The 22,938-nt window shown below is 40.6% G+C and overlaps 1 protein-coding gene across 6 annotated transcripts in view; it reads left to right on the top strand.

Annotated features, from left to right (window-relative positions):
- DENND5B (DENN domain containing 5B) overlaps window positions 1-22,938 on the top strand; it is a 157,214-nt gene that overhangs the window by 43,190 nt on the left and 91,086 nt on the right. For 3 of the 6 annotated variants that reach the window (XM_074357616.1, XM_074357618.1, XM_074357621.1), the window contains exons 2-3: window positions 12,507-12,572; window positions 15,667-15,776. In XM_074357616.1, coding sequence (XP_074213717.1) covers window positions 12,507-12,572; window positions 15,667-15,776 — 176 coding nt within the window. Of the gene's footprint in view, window positions 1-8,684; window positions 10,062-12,506; window positions 12,573-15,666; window positions 15,777-22,938 lie in introns of those variants that run through there. The other 3 variants (XM_074357617.1, XM_074357620.1, XM_074357622.1) reach the window with 2 other exon arrangements.

Below are 22,938 nucleotides of genomic sequence, written 5' to 3'. Positions count from 1 at the left end.
GTTGTGTGAATTAATCTGGCATCAGATTGCTGGTGATACCATAACGTTTGTTAATTTGATGGGTGCAGTAGTCAGTGCGCTTCTCCATATAATATGTGATGAATCTGCATATTAAATGAGTAAGTTCTCTGAGATAGTACTACAGAAGTCTGGATTTTTTTTTCTTTTGAACTTGCATATTTTAGAAAGTAGTAAAGCAATGAATGGAAATACAAATTTCTGTGAGGGAGAACTAGTTTGGCAGGAGAAAGACAGTACATTTTATGTCAAATGAAGAATCTGAAGTGGTAGTGATAGCCATCTACCCAGATCGAAATGTGGATTTTTTTTTTCATTTTTGCAGCCTCATAGCACTGATAACACTTAGCAGAGTATCTTCTTCATATAAACTATCCAATAAATATTTGTTAAGAGTTTGGAAAATCCAGGAGAGAAACAAGATGGCGGAGTAGAAGGACGCTTGTAGCTCCCCTTCTCCCACAAATACATCAAAACTCACATCTGCGGACCCACTCAGCCAACCAGAGCACCTGCCAAACTCCAACAGAACATCGCCCTCTTCGAAAGACAAAGACGCCAAAAATCTGGTAGGAAAAAAGAAAGAAGAGAAAGCAAAACAGTGCGGACCGATCCCACGGGGAGGGAGCGGCAAAGGAGGACTGGTGCTCGTTTGCTGGGTCTTCCTTCTCCAACGGAGAGGCTCAGGTCTGCCCCGAGCACCCCTTGACTGACAGAACTGAGTTAAACAGGCACAAAGGGTCCCCGTGACACCCAACCCGAGACGCGAGCCGGCAGTTGGGGCCGGGGCAGGCAGCCTGAGCCGGGCAGAGGACTGGGGCGGCTGCACTGAGACAGCCCTGGGGGACTGTAGGGGGCTGCGCACCATGGCTGGGAGGGGATACGGAGCAGAACAACCTTGGTCCTCCATAAATTGCAAAAAAAGCAAAGCAACACAGCTGGTGTGCCCTGGGGGGAGGGGTGCCATAGCCTTTGTCTCCTCAGACCCACGGCACCGTTACTGGCACTTCTCGCAAGAAGAGAGGTGGGGAGCAGCCACAGCCGCCATATTCTCTTGTGCACAGTGCCCGGCCGGGGGTTGAATCCGCATCAGGGGCTCCACAACCTCCTAGGCAGGACTGAGACTTGTTTACAGCTAGAGGCAGATAGGATCTTTCTGCCCCAGTACCTCAGAGAACTCGCGCCACCAAGACAAACGAGCTGAGATTTGGCACAGAGCAGGGGTGGGGCTGTTCCGTGGTCTTCCCCAAGCTCGCCTTTGGAGTGCCGACCTGAGACGGAGTGGGCAGCTGCACAGAGCAGCGGAGCAACTGGCGCCGGGAGAGGTCGGGCAGCAACCCGCCTTACTGGCAGGAACGCAGCACCTGAGCACGGTGCTGGGAGGGGGCTCAATACGCCCACCTGCCTCCCCTGAGTGCAGCATCTGACTGCGGCATCAGGAGGGGGAGTGACCCGCCCATCCACTGGGTAAGAGCTCAGCACCTGACCCAGTGTTGGGAGGCGGGGTGATCTGCTAGCCGACAGCTGCTGGGAGCAGCACAGACGAGGGCACCAACAGAGGGCCTCTGGAAACAGCAAGATGAGTTCACGAAACAGTGCGAAGACACAAAGACCTCTCAATAAAATCATTAAGAGCGCACTGTCTCTGGGAGAACTAAATAACTGATACTCCTTAAGCCACAGTGCCAGAGAGATATGAGCAATATGAAGAAGCAGAGGAACCACTCCCAATTAAAAGATCAAGAGAAATCCCCTGAAAGCACGATCAAGGAAAAAGACATTGATGGCCTACTAGATCAAGATTTCAAAAAAGGAGTAGTCAAAGTACTGAAGGAACTAAAAGAAATAGTGTTTAGAGATATAAAATATGTCAAAAATGAAATAGAAGCTATAAAGAAGAACCAAGTAGAATTAGTAAACTCATTTGCTGAGATGAGAGCTGACCTAAAGGCTGTACAAAGCAGGATAGAAAATGCAGAGGAACGAATAAGTGACCTAGAAGACAGGACAACAGAAAGCACCCAATCAGAACAGCTGAGAGGAAAACAAATAAAAAACAATGAAAACAATATAAGGGACCTATGGGATAATATAAAGTGTGCCAGTCTACGCACAATAGGGGTTCCAGAAGGGGACGAAAGAACAAAGGGGATTGAAAAGGTCTTTGAAGAAATCATGACTGAAAACTTCCTAAACCTAAAGGAATCGGACGGATATCCAAGTATAGGAGGCTCAGAGGGTCCCAAAAAGGATGAACCCAAACAGACCCACACCAAGACATAGCATAATCAAGATGGCCAGAGTCAAGGATAAAGAAATGATCCTAAAGGCAGCAAGAGAAAAACAAAGAATGAGTTACAAGGGAGCCGCCATAAGGCTCTCAGCTGATTTCTCTATACAAACTTTACAGGCCAGAAGGGAGTGGCAAGATATATTTAAAGTCCTGAAAGAAAAAAAAGATGCAGCCTAGGATACTCTACCCAGCAAGGCTATCCTTTAGAACAGAAGAAGAGATAAAGAATTTCACAGACAAGCAAAAACTTAAAGAGTTTAGCAACACTAAACCCATGCTAAAAGGAATATTGACAGGTCTACTCTAAGTAGAAAAGAAGCAGGATGCTACAAAAATGAGAAACTCGTAACTGGAAAGGAGATAACTGTCGTGAATTACAAAAAGAATAAACACAAAACTGTAAATGAAGACAACTAAATCATTAAGGGGAGGGGAGGGTATAGCTCAGTGGCAGAGCGTGTGCCCCTCATGCTGTGAGGTCCTGGGTTCAATCCCCACTATACCTCCCTCAAAAAGTATAAATAAATAAATAAACCTAATTACCTCCCCCCATCAAAAATAAACCTAAGAAAAGAAAGAGTGGGAGAGGGAAGCAAGGAAAGCCATTACAGAAAACAGTATGGAGATTCCTCAAAAGATTAGGAATAGACTTACCATTTGACCCAGGAATCCTGCTCCTGGGCTTATATCCAGAAGGAACCCTACTTCAAAGTGACACCTGCACCCCAATGTTCATAGCAGCACTGTTTACAATATCCAAGAGATGGAAACAGCCTAAATGTCCATTGACAGATGACTGAATAAAGAAGCTGTGGTATATTTATACAATGGAATACTATTCAGCCATAAAAACTGACAACATAACACCATTTGCAGCAACATGGATGTTCCTGGAGAATGTCATTCTAAGTGAAGTAAGCCAGAAAGAGAAAGAAAAATACCATAGGAGATCGCTCATATGTGGAATCTAAAAAAACAAAAAACAAAAAACCAAAACATAAATACAAAACAGAAACAGACTCATAGACATAGAATACAAACTTGTGGTTGCAAAGAGGGTGGGAGGTGGGAAGGGACAGACTGGGATTTTAAAATGCAGAATAGATAAACAAGATTATACTGTATAGCACATGGAAATATATACAAGATCTTGTGGTAGCTCATAGCGAAAAAAATGTGACAATGAATATATATATGTTCATGTATAACTGAAAAATTGTGCTCTACACTGGAATGTGATACAACATTGTAAAATGACTATTACTCAATCAAAAAATGTAAAAAAAATAAAAATAATAAATAAATAAATAAAAATTAAAAAGAAATTTAAAAGTTTGGAAAATCCCTTGAGTCTTCAAAAAACCAGTCACACATTTGAGGAATTTTTTCTTGTTCTACAGAAAGTTAATAAACCAAGAATATTTGGGTCCAAATATGAAAGTTATTAAATTATATTGTTAATTTATTCTTATGTAGGGGAGGGTGTAGCTCAAGTGGTAGAGCACATGCTTAGCGTGCACAAGGTCCTGGGTTTGATCCCTAGTACCTTCTCTAAAAATAAATAAACCTAATTACCTCCTCCTCCAAAAATAAAAAAATAGTAATTTATTCTTAACGTCCACAGGGCTTAATTAATGATGCTCTATTCATTTATTCCAAACTTATGATACATAGCTATAAAAATAATTTTCCTTTTTGCCTAACTTCCAAAAAACTTACTTCCTCTGCTTTCTTCAGATGGACTTCTTCCAGTTTTGCTGTAAAGGCAGTTGTGGGGTATTCCTTTTTGAACTGTACCCATTCTCTTGATGTCGACAATAACACTTTTCACATGTATGTGAAAGATTCACATATATTCACATGTATGTGGCCAAAGGAACAAGTCTATGTTTTCTAAAAGGCCTGGAGAACATGTAGCGGGTACCTCTGCTGTTGCCCTTTGTATTGGTCATGTTTACGATTTACTGGAAGATGGTGGTTCCAACTGACAGAACCTTAGATTAGTTCTTGAACATCACATGGAATCTTTTGTTGGGTTTCTTTCACTCAACAAAGTGTCACTGAGATTTATCCATGTTGCTGTGTGCATCGTGGTTTATTGCTTTTTATTACCGAGTTGTTTTCCATTGAATGTGTGTATACGACAGTTTGTATATCCTTTTGCTTGTTGGTGGACATTTGAGTTGTTTCCAGTTTTTTGCTGTTGTGAGTAAAGCTGACATTCTTGTACAAATAATTTTGTGGATATATGCTTTCTTAGGAGTAGAACTGTCAGTGTGTGGGCTAGGTATAAAACTCCCCAACAGTTTTCTAAAGAGGTTTCTTTACCATTTTATACTCCCACTAACAAGGCATGAGTTCCAGTTGGTCAAGATCCTCACCGACACTTGGTATTGGCATTGTAAAGCTTTTAAATTTTGATCATTCTAGTGGGTGTGAGGTGGTGTCTCATTGTGGTTTTAATGTGTCTTTTACCTGGTGACTAAAGATGCTGAGCATTTTTTCATTTGCTTATTGGCTTTTTGTATGTATCATAGTTATTCCCTTGTTCGGATGTTTTGTTCATTCTTTAGAAATGGGTTGTTTGTCTTTTATTACTATTATACTTTATATACCTCAAACTTTTTTCAGTGTGTTGTGTCATGTCTAAAACAAAGTTAGTAGGGATGATATATTATTGTCCTGATTGTGATTTTAAAGCTGATGCTTCAAAGCTTTCCTATCATCATCATCATTTTTTAATTGAAGTATAGTTGATTTACAGTGTTGTTAGCTCCTGGTGTACAGCAAAATCATTCCGTTGTACAAATATATGCATATATATATACACACACACACACTTTCTCATTATAGGCCATCACAAGATGTTGAATATAGTTCCCTGTGCTATACAGTAAGACCCTGTTGTTTAAGTATTTTATATATAGTAGCTTGTATCTGCTAATTCCAAATTCCTAGTTTATCTCTCCCCTCCTTTCCCCTTTGATAACCGTAAGTTTGTTGTCTATGTCTGTGAGTCTTTCTGTTTTGTAAGTAAGTTCATTTATATCATACTTTAGATTCCACATGTAAGTGATATCGTGTGGTATTTGTCTTCATCTGTCTTTTTAAATTATTGATTATAAGAATTCTTACATATACTGGTGACCAATCCTTTGTCAGATATAAGGACTTCTGGTTTTGAAAATTAGAAAAATATTCAGTTTAAAGGTTTCGAGATCCTTTGGGGATCAAAGTCATTTTATTATTGGCAAAAATTCAATTCCATTTCTAAACCTAGGGTTCTAGAAGAAAATTAGTTAGGGAGTATGTGGGATTTTCTGTTATCTATTGCTGTGTGACAAACTATTCTACCACTGATTTGTTATTTATGACACCCTTGGTCAGCTAGGCAGGTCTCTGTTTCACATGGGGTCATTGATCTGGGTGGATGTCCAGCATGGCTTCTCTCATGTGACTTGGGTGGCTGTAATGGCTAGTGGCCAGGTGGGCCTCTCCCATTTCTGCATGTCAGTTCTCATTTTTATTCAGTAGTTTGGCCCAAGTTTCTTTATGTGATGGCTAGATTCTAAGAGAGAAAAAGCGGGAGCTGTCAGGGCACTTCAGGACTGGGCCCAGAACTGGCACAGTGGCACTTCAGTCACGCTCACAGGACCCGCCCAGATTCAAGATGGGGAAGGTGGAAGAGGCAGCGTGCACACATACAGGGAAGGGGAGAATTTTTGGTGGCCATCTTTTTGGTGACATTTTATTACAGTGGAGATGTTTAGAATTTCCTAATAAAAGATGATTTCATTAAATATATAATTTGTAAGTTATTCCTATATTTATTTTTCAGTATCTTTCTAGTTCTTTTTTTATTCCGTGTGTTTGTTTATCCCTCACTGCATACATTCTGCTACCAGTATTTCTAAGACACAACTCAAAATTGGAGATGATTAAAAAAAAAGGCTCAGTAGTTTTCACTTAAAAGACAACGGGAGGTTTGCTGAGCTGTTACAGTTGTTAATTGGGATTCGTTTCCTTTAATATGCTAGAAAGGATGTTATGATGTCACTTCACTGATGAACAAAATGAGTCTAATCACATCCTGGGAGCCAAGTATTCTGACCTTATAATCTCTTGTCTTGGAGCCCCTCACATCAGTCTTAGGGTTCAAGATCTAACCCCAGAGAAAATGACAGGGCCAAGTGTGTCCTGTGCACACAGTGAAGGGAGGTAGGATGGCTGTGGTAATCCTGCAGTATTTTTCTTGTTATATACTTTTTCGTTTTCAGAAATTGAGATAAAATTCCCATGGCATAAAGTTAACCATTGGCCATCTTAAAGTGTATGATTTAGTGGCAGTTAGTATATTCACAATGTTACATGTCTCCTCATGTACTTTTTAAAGGAATGGTTTATTTTCAGGGAAATGAAGAAAATAAAATTATGGCAAAACGCACTACATAAGCTGTCCAAATATTAGCTCACAAAGAACGCTTCTTTGGTGGAGTGGATTAAGAGATGCGCTGGGGCCACTGCATTCCCACTGCAGTGCCAGTGTCCGGTCAGCAGCAGCGTGGCCCGAGCATTCTCCTCGCCTCCTGCCAGCCCCCCAGGTCCTCCAGAAGTGCAAGACTAGGTCAGTTTTACCTTGCCCTCCCCCTCCTGGAGATGGCGAGCGGTCTCAGGGAACTGCCACATTGGTCCCCTCATCCCAGGGCTTGGGGGCTTCACAGACCCGTTCCATGTCTGAGAGCAGCTCTTCCCCTGGGAGCAGGGACTGTGGGCCTGCGCTAACCTCTCCTGGTGCCTTTCTATGCCTGCAGAATGACGGCACACAGGTTGTCCTGAGGGCTGAGGCCTCTGCAGTAGACTTGAAATTGTAGGCTACTTACCGGCCCTGCTCCCCCACCCCTCCCAAAGTGGAAAGGTATTTAGCTATTTTTGTCGTTGTTGCTTTACTGGGATCAGGTAAGAACTGAACAGATGTAGTAAGTCATTAGAGATCTAAAGATGTTGTAAAAATTTTGCTATAGTCTCCCTTACATACCTACAATAGTCTCAAGAATTAACTGTCACCCACCTTGACCTAAAAAGGGGTGGAGGGATGGGTGAAGCAGGAGACCTATCCGTGAGGAAAGAGAAATACTTTGGCCAGAAGAACTGATCATTCCAACAGCCATCTTAATGATGAGACTGGCGTAGGCTGGAATACAGCAAGAGGGTTAAAGGGAGAGAACCTCCTTAGGTGGTGGTGTCCCAGCGATTTTTTTTTAAGAATATGTTGGAAAAGCAGTGCTGGGGATTATTGGGCAGACCAGGAATAATGTTTGTAACCTTACTAATTAAAGTTTAATACCGGTCATAACTTACTTGATATTTCCTTCATCTATGAAATGGAGACCTGCCTAACTCCCTGAGGAAAGTACATTTAGGGCTGCTGAGTACAACAAATTTCAGTTCCCAATAAGGCCATGATATCTTAATAAGTTTTTGGAAGTAATTTGACCCTGATTTCAGCTTTAATGATCACAGTAGAGCCAGACTCTCATAAGATTTGACTCCAAATGCACAGCATGATGGATGCAGAGGAAGGGAGCTGAGAGGGGTGCATCTGATGTTCCCTGGCGGGAAGTGGGGAGCCGTCCCCTGCGAACGTGTCACTGAACTGGGAGCAGATTTCTAAGTTGGCAGAGGTTGAGGGGAGGATGTCTCGTGTCGAGTGGAAGTATTTGGAAAGGCAGAAATGGGGTAAGAATGAGATGGCAGGTACTTTACCGTAGCTAACGTGGGACAGAAGAGGAAAAGTCACAAGTAGGGCTGGAGAGGTGTCAGGGGCCAGATAGAAGTTCGCAGTATAAGCTAAGGAATTTGGATCTTTATTCAGCCTTAAAGGGCCGCTGAAGGATTTTGAGCAGAGGATTGTAATGATCAGACTAGCACGTTAGCCTATTGAGATCATTTTGGCAACAGTGTAGAGGCCAGATTGACAAGGAGGCCAGTTAGGAGTCTCCCAGTGCTCTGGGCAAGAGACCCTGATACCTAAACTAAGGCAACCCTTATGATGAATTGAAAGAGAGACCAACTTCAGTAATGGAATGCTGTGCTGCTGAGTACGGGAGCCACTTGGCCACACTGGCTACTGAGCATTTGAAACTTGACTGTTCCAAAATGCTATGTGCTGCAGGTGCAAATACACAGCAGATCTCAAAGACTTGGTATCTCAGTAAAATGTGAATTGATTAAAAGTTGAAGCAATATTTTGAATACATTGGGTTAAATAAAATATATCATCACAATTAACTTTTTTCCTGTTCTTTTTTTTTTTTTTTTTACTATTTTAAGACTGGCTACTAGAAAATTTTAAATTACATATGTGGCTCGCGTTATATTTTTACTTTTTTCATTGCTGACTGAATTTATTTCAGTTCAGTTGCTTGCCTAACTTATGCTAGCTGTTTGATTAGAAAGTAGTTGATTTTAATTCATAGTAGGTGTCTGGAAACTGTGATAATGTAAAATTGTTTTCATATATTTAGGAAATAAGGTTGATAAGTTCTGTAAGACTGTATTTTTATTAATAAATTAATTTTATTTTTATTAATAAGACTTTCAACGCAGAGTATCTGCAGGAAGCTGGCTTTTGCAGATGAGGTCAGAATGCATTTTGAAATCCATAGTTGGGTAACATTTATTCACTCTTCTGCAAATAAATTATTTCTGCAATGAAGTACCAAAGCTGGTGCATGGATGAGACTGGTCTAGAGAAGAAGTTTATTTGAAAAACATTTTTTGAGACTTTTTAGGTGTTGTCTGAACACTCTAGAATTTTTTTTTTTTTTTTGCCATGTTCCAATTGACAAAGGCCAAGAAATGTCCTCACAGGTAACAGACACTCCTAGCAAACAGGGATGACTGTTGTATCAAAAACACTGTCTACTGGTGGGTACAGAGTTTCTTTTTGAAGTGATGGAATGTTGTAGAATTAGATAATGGTGATGGTTGTACAAGTCAGTGAATAAACCCCAAACCATGGAATTGTATACTTTAAAAGGGTGAATGTGAGGGTATATGAAATATATCTCAGTAAAGCTGTTATAAAAAAACCCCTCAGTCTTTACATGCGCATCTGTTGCAGTTACTTATTTCCTAGTCATTTAATGAGAATTATGTGAGCAGACACAGAAAAAGCAACCATATGTTCAAAAATTATCTGTGATCAGACAAAAATGGTCTGCCCCTTTTTGGCTTCTGTACCAACCCCACAGATCTGGTGGTATGTTCGGAAGCCTAGCAGCCTTCTTTGGTGGGTACTTGTGAAGTTATTAAGCAGTGTTTATCTAGCTTAAAGGATTGAAAGATTGAGTATACTTCATTCTCATTCATATTCTAGTACAAAATGAATGTGATACACTGAGAGGTGTAGACTGAATCCAGCGCATGAGTAGAAAAAAATAATACTCCAATATTTGATCATTTGATGTTGAGGAATTCTTAAAGGTTTTAGACTAAGTTAGAGTTGGTTTATATCTATTCTGGATCTCAGGCACGTCTCCTGTTTCTTTTTTCTCGGCTCATCCTGTGGAGAACCATGCCATCTAACTCACTAGGTACCCAGAGGACAGCCATGCAGTGCTTTCAGCCACAGAGACTGGCAAAGGATGCATTTACTGTTTCTTTCCCATTTGCTACCATCTGAAGCAAGATTTTCTGGCTAGTCACCGAGCACCGATCATCCCAGAAAGGAAGAACTACACTGGATTTGGTGCATCTCTCTTCTCTCCATATCCTCTTTCCAAGTCAACTCGACAGAAGTGCCAAGGCACAGAAGGAAGCTGAGCCCTGGTTTATCTGTCAGAAGCAGAGCTCCTCGCGTAGATTTGTACACAGCTGCTGCGCTTGTCCTAATCCCTTCCCTGAGCAGCCTTGTTACCGCGGCCTCGCTCCAGGGCCGCTCAGCAACCCTTCTGACACAGGTTTAATGCTGATTAGTCCCCAAACAATTCTAGGGCAGAGCTCCCTGCCAGGATGAAGAGTGAACAGAATTGGTTTGCACACAGGCCAGCTGCAGTTGCTGCGGCTGGAGTCTGCCAAGCGCGGACCGTTTTCTTGTTTGCCAAGATGAGGTTAAATTAGCACAGCGTGAAGCAAAATGGGTAAAAAAGAGAAGAGAAAAAATTGAAAACTGGCTATGCTAGTTGAGTAGGATGCAGTGAGTGTGGAATTCAGGTGATTTTTAGTTTGAACAGGTAAGGTGGTATACTGTACTAAAAGCTGACTAAAAGTCACTCAAAAGATTCGCTTACTCTAAGTGATGAAGGGCATAGATGGGCTGTATAGTCTTTTAAAGACTATTCAAGTCTAGCATGTTATGAATTACTCATTTCCGAAGAAGTTATTTTCTAAAAAATTTGCAGAGCCATCTCTGGTAGACGGATCTGCAGCCTGGATGAGGAAGTGAGATGAACTATGTCATGAGAGCCCTGAACCCAAGAGGTCTCTGACTTCCAGAGCCACAGTTTATCGGGTCCTTTCCCCTTCCTTTCGTGCAGAGCCAGCCCAGAGATCCTCTCCTGGGAACCCAGGCTTCTCACCCCAGTCTCAAGGCCAAGTTGAGAGAAGGACCCCCTCCTTCCCCCCACAGGGGCAGAGTAATTAGCTGAGGGTCAGAAGGAGAGATACAGGAAGAGGAAAGAAAAGGCAAATACAGAGAAGCCAGTATGAGACAGAAAGGCACAGTGACGTCTCCTCTGACTCCCAGGCTGTGTGTTTTGCCCCCTAGTCCTGCATCAGCTGAGAATTTGAGAGCTCCCGATCCTCTCCCCGCTCTGACTGTCCCAGATCCCTGTCCTGGGTCATTAGGTATTTTACCCCTGCTAGTTTAGAGCTGGGAGATGGGGAGACTTTACCACCTTATAACATTGTTTCTATGGGAAATGAACTGTCTGAATACAACCATTAATGAGATTAAGGCTATCAAACTGCAGCTTGTGTGGTTAGAGATCCTTCTTTCCCAACTGTGCACTTCTTTTTAAAATTAATTAATTATTTATTTTAAGTTTTTATGTGTGTGTGTGTGTATATATATATATGTGTGTGTGTGTGTGTGTGTGTGTGTGTGTGTGTGTGTGTGTGTGTGTGTGTGTATGCTGAAAGAAAACTTTGTGGCAGACAGCAAGTATAAAAGTTGGTTAATTTGAGAGAGCACAGTACATAACGGTGAACAATTAGTAATTTCTGCGTGGCTGGAGTACAGAATACAAAGGATATGGAAAATCCTGCAGAAAGAGTTAAGATATAAGCAGTCAAGATTGTGAAAATTTTGAAGCTTTATTAAGGAATTCGAGATTTAACCTTAGGATAATGAAGCTCTGTTGGAGGGTTTTGAAGAGTAGTAATACCAGATTTGTATTTAGAAAGATTTTTTGGCTGCATCATGGAGTTGGTGAGGGGTAAGCCTGGAGGCAGAACAGTGATGACATTTATAATAGTTCAGGTGGGAGATGGCATTGGATTGGACTAGAGCAGTGACAGTGGGGATGGAGAGAACTGGGTAGGTTTATTGGCTGTGGGTAATAAGAGTCAAAGATGACCCTAGCTGTCCGGCTTGAGCCACTGGGTGGATAGTCACACCACTCACTGAGCTAGAGAAATGACCACTTAGGACTTCAGGAGTGGGTCCCAGGTGGCTGTACCGCTTTGCATTACCACCAGCAGCTTATGAGAGTTCTGTCTCTTTGCGCACTCATCAGCATTGGTATAGTCAGTTTTGTCAACCTCAGACATTCTGATAGGCGTGCAGAGGTTGGGGTGCAATTTTCATAGTTGGTCTTTTAGTCCTACCGTCATACTTTTTTACATCTGACTATACAGAAGCATTAGCTTTCTCCTGATATTTCTCTTCAAATTAGCATTAAAAAAAGAATGTTTGCTTTTTCCCATATGAATAACTGTTAAAAAATGTTTAAATAGCTCTTCACTTATTACATTAAAATACAGTTCCTTATCTCTTTGCTTTCTTATTACTAATAGCTTTTAAGCTACATACTATTGGTGTTAAGCTATGTTCCGTTGATATTGTCTCACGTTCGATTGCTTTTGTTTAAGTTTTTTTATTCTCGTTTTCCATTCTTCAAAGTCATTTTTGCTTTTATGTTTGTTTGTGTTTCTTTGTTCATAAAGCTTTTTTTGTTTCTGTTACATTATGTAGTTTTGTACCAATGGCTAGAAGCAGATCGTCATGGCAAGAGCCAAGATGCTACAAATACGACTTCAGGTAAAAATAAAAACAAAATTTGAGGTGTTAGAAATTATTATTTTAATTCACCCCAAGCCTATCACAATTGTTTCTTTATTCAGTTTTTTTAGGCAAAAAAAAAAATAGGTATTATATTTCTGTTCTGTCATTTGCATCTTAATTTTTGTAAAGACCTCATTTACATCAAAGCCTTGAAAAAAATTATTCATTAGTCTTTAAGCTCTCTTGGCAGATATGTCCTATTTTCTTGGGAGAAAAGGCTTAATTGCAGCTTCAGTTTAGTAGGAGGTTACTTGGCAATATTATTTGGAATTAAGTCTACATGTAGTTGTCATGGGAAATATTAATATTTGCACAAACTCATAATCCTTGTTTATTTCAGGATAATGTTTAAAAGGCAGATTTTAAGTTAAGTAAAGGATATTATATAATTTCCATTTCCTGGGAATCCATATTCTTAGGCTGATTCAGTTTTCTTCCTAAGTCCCAGCAGTAAATTACAAGTTAGAGGTTTATAAAATGTGAGTTCAAAATGCAAAGATTAGGTTGTTCCCCTGTCTCACATCTCCGAAAGGCATCTCCAAGATTCTCTTTTTTGACTGGTACTGGTAGAAGTAGCTGCATCCACTCACTGCTAAATCCTTAACAGTGTTATCAGAATTTCTACTTAGTTCTTCTCTAAATTTTCTTCAAAATAATATTTGCCAAGACAGCTGTGTATATAGCAATGATCTTCCCCCCTTTTAAAGCAGCCTAATAAGTGGTGGTGGCGGTGGCGGTGGTGGTGATGATGATGATGATGGTGGTGGCTCTGTTTTTCTTTTGTTAGATTTATATTTCTGTTTCGTGGGTTTTTGTCTTTGTGAAATCCTTTCTCTGTGGAGGTGGTTTCCCTTCTCTCTCTCCTGGTTGATTCGTTGTGCCTCAGGAGGGTGCGGTGTTCTGTAGTTAACAGAACCATTGTGTTGAAAATGGCACTGTCATGACTTTCCTGACTTACCTTCTGTCCCATTAATAACTTGATATATGAATGAAGATAACGTTACTATTTTAAGCAAACGCAGGCAGGAATTCACTAAAAGGTAAGTGTTGCAGGGAGTTATATCCTGCGTCATGTGCTATTTCTTCTGCCCCTGCAGTATTTCACGTTTCACTTACATTTATGAATGATAGAGTAACCATTTTTGGTATCCGAGGGTGGGCGAAGAGGAGTGTCTTGATGGCTGGGTGTAATCTGAGGATATCCTGCTGCTGTGTCACTAGCACAGTATGCAGCATAAACCTTAGAACCAGGAGAGAATGTCTGTTTTGCTTTTTCCTTTGACTTAAAGTGAAGTGAGAAGTAACCTATTTTTTTTTAACGAAGAAATGAATAATCTAAAAATTCTTAGTATTGCATGAGAATCTCGTATCAACTTAAAGATACCATTTACCTTTCCTGAAATCTACCATGCTGAACTCGGACTCCTTTCATCAGATACAGTGACCCATGGATTGTTTCACATTTTCCATTGACTTTTCAATGTTCATATGTTCATATGCCCTAGAAGCATGGTGCAGAAATTGATAGGCTTTCCTTAGAGGGGGGTGCCTTTGACAGTTTCTCTTCTAGAAGTGGAAGCTCTGTACTCGATCTGATTCTTAGAAGATGAGAGTATGGGGTAGAAAGATAAAGGGATGAAGTGCTTTCCTGAAGAAGTAAGGGGCATCCAAAGGAAAATGATCATTGGCCAAGGACTTAAATTAGAAGTAATAGGTTAGCTGCTGCAGCAAATCTATTTAAATTACGTGCTTTCATTCAGAAAAGCTCCTGTGTATTTTATATTGCAGTCTCCAGCAAGATTTTGCATTGTGACTTTTCCCTTCTTCTGTGATCTGTTAAATTTTGCACTGAAAGGTGTTTTAGTACCCATCCTTTGTATTTTTCCCAGAGATGGGAACTGAGTTAACTAGATGTCAAAGTGTGACTCATGAGTTGCTCTATGATATTTTCACTTGCACAAATACCAGTAAGTGGCATTTATCTCTTAATACAGCAGCTCGTGTTTTGCACTTGATTAGAATTTAAAAAGTAGAAAAAACAGCAGAGAGAATGATATTGCTCCTAAGATCTTCTTCTTTTTATTTAACATTTTTTATTGAGTTATAGTCATTTTACAATGTTGTATCAAATTCCAGGGTAGAGCACAGTTTTTCAGTTATACATGAACATACATGTATTGTCACATTTTTTTTTTCGCTGTGAGCTACCACAAGATCTTGTACTCCTAAGATCTTTCTAATTTCTCAATCTCAGCCTTTTGACACTGAGAATTTAAGATCCAGCCACATTAAAATATTTTATGAAAGTAAGGCATTTGGGGGTAACAGATCTCATGGGAGTTAATTTAGTCAAGGAGATAAGGAACTGAATTGACAGTTATTACTGGATTTTCTTACATATAATCATCAGAAAAAAAAGCCTACTTTTACCTTTCCAGAATTTTAACAGGTGGGGGACGAATTTGACTTAGAATAGCTTGTTTCTTTTCAGAGGTTAGTGTGTTTAATGTGTTCTGTCTACTAAACAAGGCAACTCGATAATGATGTCTCTGGTTCCGTTAATTCTATTATTTGTAAAAGCATGGAGCTGCAGTCACGTTTAACAGAGATTGTTGTGGGAATTCAAGCAAAGTTGCCTCCTTTGGGCACTGCAGCATTGGGTCTACTATCCATGTACAAAATTTGGGGATCTCAAGAAGTACAGTTAGCTGAATTCAGGATGTTTCTTTAGTGAATTAAATGTTTTTAAATAGATTTTTTTTAATCACCGCATACTGAAATGAGGACAGTAATTAGGTTACAGCACGGATTGGTTTAGCACACCTTGATTTTTAGTATCATTTGTCTAGCCAGGATTTTAAAGTTCAGATTCTGAAATTTTAAATGCGTATCTCTTATTAACAGTTCCTGTCCGGTTGTCCACTGAAATATAATAGCTCAGACTGTTAGAGATAGAAATGGAATCAGGTTTCAACATTATCAATCAGTTTGTCTACAAAATAAAAATAAAACTATGACGTGCTTTTGAGAACGTTCTAGATATTAACTAATTATTAATTATCTGTTGTAGGTGAAAATTTTGACCAGAGTCCTTTGAGAAGAACATTCAAATCCAAAGTTCTGGCCCACTACCCTCAGAATATAGAATGGAACCCTTTTGATCAAGATGCAGTAAACATGGTATGTGTTTACTCTTTTCCTCTTCAGCCTACTTTTTATTTTACGGTGACAGTAGTGACTATATTTTGAACTTCTACATTATTTCATTTAACTCTTTAAACATTTTTGTAAGGTAATATTATCCTCATTTTACAGATGCAGAAAGTGAAGCTCAGAGAGGCTAAGCAACTTGCTTGTGGTACCCAGAGCTCATAAGTGTACACGACAGACCCTCAAAGCCCATTTTCTTTCCCTGCTATTAAGCTGTGTGGTGAATTTGTGCTAATTAGTACACAGATCCTTTGATAAACAGTGATGTTATTTTGTTTGCCTGGAGAGGAGGAGCCTGGTGGAAGGAGCATGGTTACAGGTTTCATGCTTCAAGGCCTGTTGTATGATGGGGCTGTGCTTTATCATGCTCACAGAGGTGAGAAAGGACCTTCAGTGCATCATTTAGACATTAGTAGGAATTTGTTTATAAGGAATTTGAAATGTAATGAGTTACCAGTGGTGATTGTAAGTCCCTTTAGAGGTTCTTAGAAATGACAGTAGATCATAATTTTCAGGTCATTTAGGAAGGATCGTGCTTAGAAGCCTGAATAATATTTTGTACCTCCATGTACTCTGTGATTACAAAAATGAGGGGGCCTCAAAGTGAGCAGGTCAGAGGTCAGGCATGGCAGGCACAGAAAGGATTAAAGGTGGACTGAGACACTGGTACGTGAGGCTCTTTTTGAGTGTTTTAAAGGTAGAGCCACAAGGCCCCATTATGGTGTGATACTAAGGGAAGAAAATTAATACGCAGTAGACGCCTGCTGGATACTTCCTGTATGTTACTTTCACATCCATGCTTACGTGTGCCCAGTGAGAATTCTTACCCACGTTTTACAGAGGTGAAGGTACTTGCCCAGAGTTGTACAGGAAGTCCCAGAGGTTAAATATGGATCATGTTTACTCTCTAGCTTTTTTCCCAAGTGCATGCTGCCTTCCCCAAGGAGACTATATAATCTGGTTTTGGCCTGTGCCGGAATGATACGAGTCACATTAGACCCTGTGTGATGTTCTGTATCACAGCAAACCCGCTGCAGTCTGGGCATGCTCCAAGGGGGGAGTATCATGGTACTTCCTGTGAGGGCGGATGCCTAAGGCACTTGGCTCTTAGACTTTGATTCTTTGCAGAGCACAGTGTAGTTATTTTTTCTAAACTGTTACCCAGTGTGCAACAATATACCCCAAATAATCAGAGATGCCGTTTTCCGGGAAGTTAGCCCTGTGGGGCCCAGCCTCGTACTTTGGATACGAAGTAGAACACAGCCGTCAGGTACGTTGGTGAGAGTTGGAGGAGCCGCCAGCAAGCTTCTGACTAAAATAGTCAGCACATAGCAGTGACAAAAAATAATTTATCAGCTGCTTATGCCAGCAAATTTATGGAAAGATATTAAAGAGAAGAGGATCTAAATGAAGCAATGGGAAAATGGAGAAGAATGTAAATAGATTATAAAACTTAATCTTATTTAATTAGTAAGATATTTCAAAGTATAAATTGTCCTGTGAGGAATCAGAATGGTGTGCAAAACTAGATTCTTACTACAATATGAATCCATAGTCATTTGGAACAAAATGCCATATTTGATATATTTTATCTCTTTTAATCATTTGGATGGATTAATAGTAAGCTATCTGTGATAGCTTTTGCCTCTTTCTGCATAACATTCATACTTAAAGCTTCCTTGATCTGTCTTTGATATTTTCTTTACCTGTTGTCTGTGAGTTATTTTGTACGAGCAGAAAGTTTCCCTCCGAGGAATAAACACGCAGGCTTGTGTTTTGACGCTTAAGCACCATACAGCATTTTATTTATTGCTGCAAATCTAAACAGCTTTGCTTAGTACTCCTTGAAAATCTCTGAAAAGCATCCCGTTAAACTAGTCTGCATTTGGGTCATAGATTTACTGCCCTTAATTTCCTCTTTGATTTATTAGTAAGTGCATTTGTATGAAGCTATAATTTATTCCCACCTAAAGGTATAAGGCTTTGTCCTTGCCTTTAGCAAAACCCTATTCCAGTAAGTTACCACCTTCTGTAATGTCAGTCATTCCTCTAACAAAGTGGAACTTTGAATAAGGTTCATTAATTTCACACAAATGAAGTACCCCAAAGCAATGCAATTTGTTAAATAAAAAAAATTCTTGTGTATGAGCGCAATGCACATGTATTAGAACACAGATATGTGACATTAGAAATTGTTTCTGAATTAATTACTTTTACATCTCTTTTGGTTGTGGATTCAGAAATTTTTGTGGGGAAAAAAATGGAAGTATCATAAAACAGAACAGAACAACAATCATAAACTTACCACCCAGAACTAACACATGTCAACATTTGACAAAGTTGCTTCAGATCCATACCTTTCCTCTTAAAATCAACAAAGCATTGCACATGGAGCTGAAGCTCCCCTGTCTCCCTCCACCCCGATTTCAGATTCCTTTAAGGAAATCTGCATATTGGCATCCATGACTGTCTATGTAAGTAAGGTTCTGGTAGAGATCCTTCAGAATGTAGTGAATCTAGGATAACTTGTTAGGAAGAAAATATAGTCAGTATCTTTTTAAGCAAGTTCTGTGAAGTCTAGAGTTTCTAGTTTGTTCATATGTCCTAAATGAAACATCTGATATATGTTATTTCAGGTAATTACAAGCATAATAACTATTATATAGCTCTTTATAATCTATAAAACCCAGAGTTTACAGTTTACTGTTTACTTCGATCACAGAGAAGTGTGGAGTGGAATGATGACCAGAGAGTAAAACATAAAAGATTGGCTGAAAAAAACCTGTTCAGATTCATCTTGCAAAACTCAGAGGAAAAAGAGCACCGTATACTTATTACAAACTAAGCAAGTGTTTGAATTTGAAGTGGGTGACCCTCAGTTACATCCACAGAGTTGATATTAGAATGAAAGTAAGCCCTCGTTTTGCCCCAGCTGTAAGTTCGTGCCTCACAGTAAAACCTAGGAAAGGGGCTTCGATCCAGCTGTTCCTGAGAGAGCCTGTTTGTTTTGTTAGCATCGTAGATAGACTGTTACACTGGCATCTCAAACTCAGCATTTCCAAAACTGAACCCACCGTCTTCCCACCAGTCTTGGTCAGAGTGGTGCAGCCATCTTCCTGGCTGCCTAAGCCAAAAATCTAGCATCATCCTTGAAGGTTCCCACCTTCTCCCCCTCTCCCATAAGCAGTCAGTTATCTGTCTTCTCTCTGCTTCTGCTCACCCGCCTTAGGCCAAAGCACCAGGCGCGCCCCCGGACTCCTGCAGTGACTGTCTAACTGGTCTCCTTTCCTGCCCTGTCCGTTCTTCACTCTGGAGCTTCTGCTTCTGCATTTGCCTCACTCCCTAGGGGGCTCTTCCACTTGCCCTCCTCCTGGTGAATTCTTCATGTTGACCCTCTGGGTTTCACTTTAAACATGTCCTCAGAGGGGCCGTCCCTGACCATCGCCCTCCATCCCTCCATCACCCTTCCAACATTCAGTCAGGTCCCCGTAGGTTCTCTTGGCACCTTGTACCTTTGTGTAGCACTATCATATTTGGAATGAATTGATTAATTATGTAGCGTCTCCTGCTATAATGTAAGTACCATTAGGACAGGAACACTCTCTCATGCATTGCATATCCCTAGCTTTGCACATGGCAGAGGTTCGAATCATTGATAAATGAGGGAATGTATGCTTGCTTACAGGACTTCCCTGTCCCATCTTTGTGTATTCAGGTGTCACCTCCACTGCACAACCATCTGTAAAGCAGGAATTGTTAGATGTTCTCTCTTCTCTATTCCTGCAGCACCTTGAACACACTCTTTAGCAGTAGTGATCACATTATATTGTAAGTGTTGGCTTATCTCTCTCTCTTTCTATTTGGCTGTGAGCTCCCTAAAATATGGGACTATTTTCTTATTTGTCTTTTGAATTACCAAGATCTAATACAACAAATGATGTAAAATAAATGTTTATTAGAAAAGAAGGAAGGAAGGGTAAACTGAGCAACTCATTGGAAGGTTTTTGAATACCTTTTGTTTGTATAGTAAGAGAGAAGGAATGGGAGTCATAGATAGAACTATAGAAAATAGAAAAAAGAGTTGTTAAAATTCTAGCCAGACTGCCTGAAAGAGCCCAGAGAGGTAATAAGGACATTTGGTCTCTCAAGTCAGGAGTCAGGAGATGTACACAGCGTTATGGGCTCACTTTGCTAGCGTAATCTGATTGCCAGCGACAATCTGATCAGCAGTGACCACTCTAAATTTTTAGCTGTTGTGGGAGAGTCCGATGGGGAGAGGATTGTTAGCAAACAACAGTATTAAGGGATAACAAGATGTCGTTGAATGCCATGGTGAGCACGTCTTGATTTATAGCTTAAGATTATAAAAATAAACTTCAATGCATGCGATTCTCACTTTTAAAAATGAAAAAACAATAGCATTTTCCAATTTATGGTTCCTGGATTAGAAATAGAATTCTTACTTTTTTTGATTTGTAGGAAGAGAATTTAAGAATTCTTACATCTGTTATCTGTAGCATAGAAAGTTATTCTTCATGTTGAGCACAACTTTTGGCAAGCTCTTCCTGTAAATGTTTGAATGCGTGCTAAAGAAAGCTACAGACCCTTAAGGGAATATTTGGCAGGTGTTCAAAAACAGTTTGAGCTGTAATTTTGTGGTTTATGATGTCAGGAACGCCTGTCAATTAAACTAAGTCTTTATGTTGACTTTGGAGGTCACTGTCTCTGTAGTGCCTGCTTGATGTAAAAAGAGAACTAAAGGCTGGGTCAGGAGGTGAGCTCTGTCTGATCCTGTACCTCAAGCTGTAGTTTCTGATTTTCTTGTTCATTCATTCATTCATTCATTCAACAAACACTTAGTGTGCCTTGCACTGTGCTATGCAAGTTTGAGCTTAGCCTGGAGCAAGTCTATTCAAATCATCCTTCCTGCAACCTTCATTGATTATAGGAAGTATGTCAGATGAGTTTTCATTCATAATATCAGCAGAAGATCTTATTGACTTGTTCTGATGAAAGCAGCCTTAATGTGAAGGCATAATTTTGCAAATCCCCTGCCATAGCCTTTTATTCCCAAGATTAGGAAGAAGCAGGTTTTGTCCTTAGCAAATCCAGGCATTCATGGATTTATCATAAGATAAATCTGTATTTTATTCTGCCCAAATATACACAGTAATTTAATTCTTGTCAACATGCATATATAATAACAATTAAGTAAAGCTACCTTCACTCTTTCCGAGTCTCATATTAAGTGATATGAAATATAAAGTCGTTTTCATTGGGTTACTTATGCTGAGCTTCACAGTTTTTGCTTTTCAGCTTTATCAACATTGATTATGGCCCCAGATAGTATATTGTTCCACGTGTGGTCCTCTTGAACGGTTAGGGCTGTTACTAGTCCTTGCATAGTTTGCAATCTAGAGCTCAAACAAAACTAGAGAATCCACTAATGTTTGTCAGTATACATATGTTTACTGTGGTGCAAGATTTTAGTTGCTTCATTCAATACAGACTTTCTAGAGAAGTGACATTTCAATGGCAATTACAGGATGAAAACACCATTTTTTACAGAAAGGTACAGGAAGGTAATATTCACATGGAGACTTGCAGGAAGTAAAGGAGTTTTTTGGTATCTGTAGCCACATGACAGACCATCCCAATGTTACTTAAGTTGTGTGAAACACAGACTGGCAGGTTTTTCCACAAAGGACCAGAGAGTAAATAGTTGAGCGTTGTGGGCCTTACAGTTTCTGTCGCAGTGAAGGGCAAAAGCAGCCATGGCCAGTGCTTAAACGGATGGGCATGATTGGGGGAGGACAGCTCAGTGGTAGAGTGCATGCTTAGCACGCACAAGGTCCTAGGTTCAATTCCTAGTACTTCATCAAATAAATAAACTTAATTACCTCCCCCCTCCAAAAAAAAAAGGATGGGCGTGATTGTGTTCCAATAAAATTTTATTTGCAAAAGCATGTGGCAGATTGGCTTTGGCCTAGGGACTGTAGTCTCTGAATTTAAAACAGCAAAATTATTATTTTGCTTACAGACCTGCAATTTGTGTGAAGTTTACGGGGGAGCCCCACTCTGCTCTGTGAGGTGTCAGGGTGGTGCAGAAGCTGAGGACTGGGAGCTCTGCGGCCCGCTCACGCAGGGCCTGTCTTCTGGGCTAGAAACGTAGCTGGGGCTGCCTCTGTGGTCCCACCACGAGGTGGGTCTAGGACAGCAGCTTCAGGTTAGCCAGACCTCTTACATGCTGGCTCAGGGTTCTCAGGGTGTGTGACCAGAGGGGCACGGGGAGGCTGTATTGCCTTTTTTTATAAAGCCTTGCCTCAAAAGTCACTCACTGTCACTTGCTACTTCTGTTGCATTTTTCTTGACGAGGCCAGGGCTGGGCAGGATCATGGCCCTTAGGTCAAATACAGTTGACTGCCCAATTTATAAATAAAGTCTTACTGGAACAAAGTCATGCTCATTCCTCATGTTGTCAGTGGCTGCTTTCACGCCACAGTGGTAGAGCCGAGCGGAGTAGTTGTGACTAAGACTGGCTGGCCGGAGATGTTTATCACCTGATGCTTCACAAAGCAGACCTGTGGGGCCCGGGTGTAGGCGCTGTGAGCAGGCCCCCAGCTTCTCGGTGGGAGAGTGGCAAGGTTCTGGAAGAGCACGTGACACTAGAAATTTTTTTGAAGCCATTTTTTAAGAAAATACAGCCTTCCACTGGGAATGAACTGTGTGGGTCAAGGAAGCTAGTTCCAGCCAGGAGGAAGAGCGGATTGCAGCAAGAGGTTGATAGGTGTGCTCGCAGAACAGCAGTGTGGCCGGCGGTGCTGGAGCAGAGCTGAAGAGCAGCGGGGGATGCGGGCAGAGAAGTTGCTGGGGCCACGTCAGGGGGTGCCTCCCAGGGACCTTTCAGGGTAACGATTTCAGCTGTTAGCAAAATGAAAGACCACAGGAGGGTTTTGGGAAGAATGGCAAGATCTAACATACATTTTAAGGATGACTTTGGCTACCATACGGGGGAGCAGATACAGGCGACAAGGACAAAGGCAGGGAGACTGGTTAGGAGGATAGTAGTAGTCATCCAGGCGAGAGAAGAATGTGGCTTAGATTAGAGTAGTAAGAGTTGTAAGATAGGAAG

The sequence above is a fragment of the Camelus bactrianus genome, chromosome 34 (genome assembly GCF_048773025.1).
Source record: "Camelus bactrianus isolate YW-2024 breed Bactrian camel chromosome 34, ASM4877302v1, whole genome shotgun sequence".
NCBI lineage: Eukaryota > Metazoa > Chordata > Mammalia > Artiodactyla > Camelidae > Camelus > Camelus bactrianus.
Note: the sequence above shows the minus strand (reverse complement) of the source record. Positions and strands in the feature narration are given on the sequence as shown.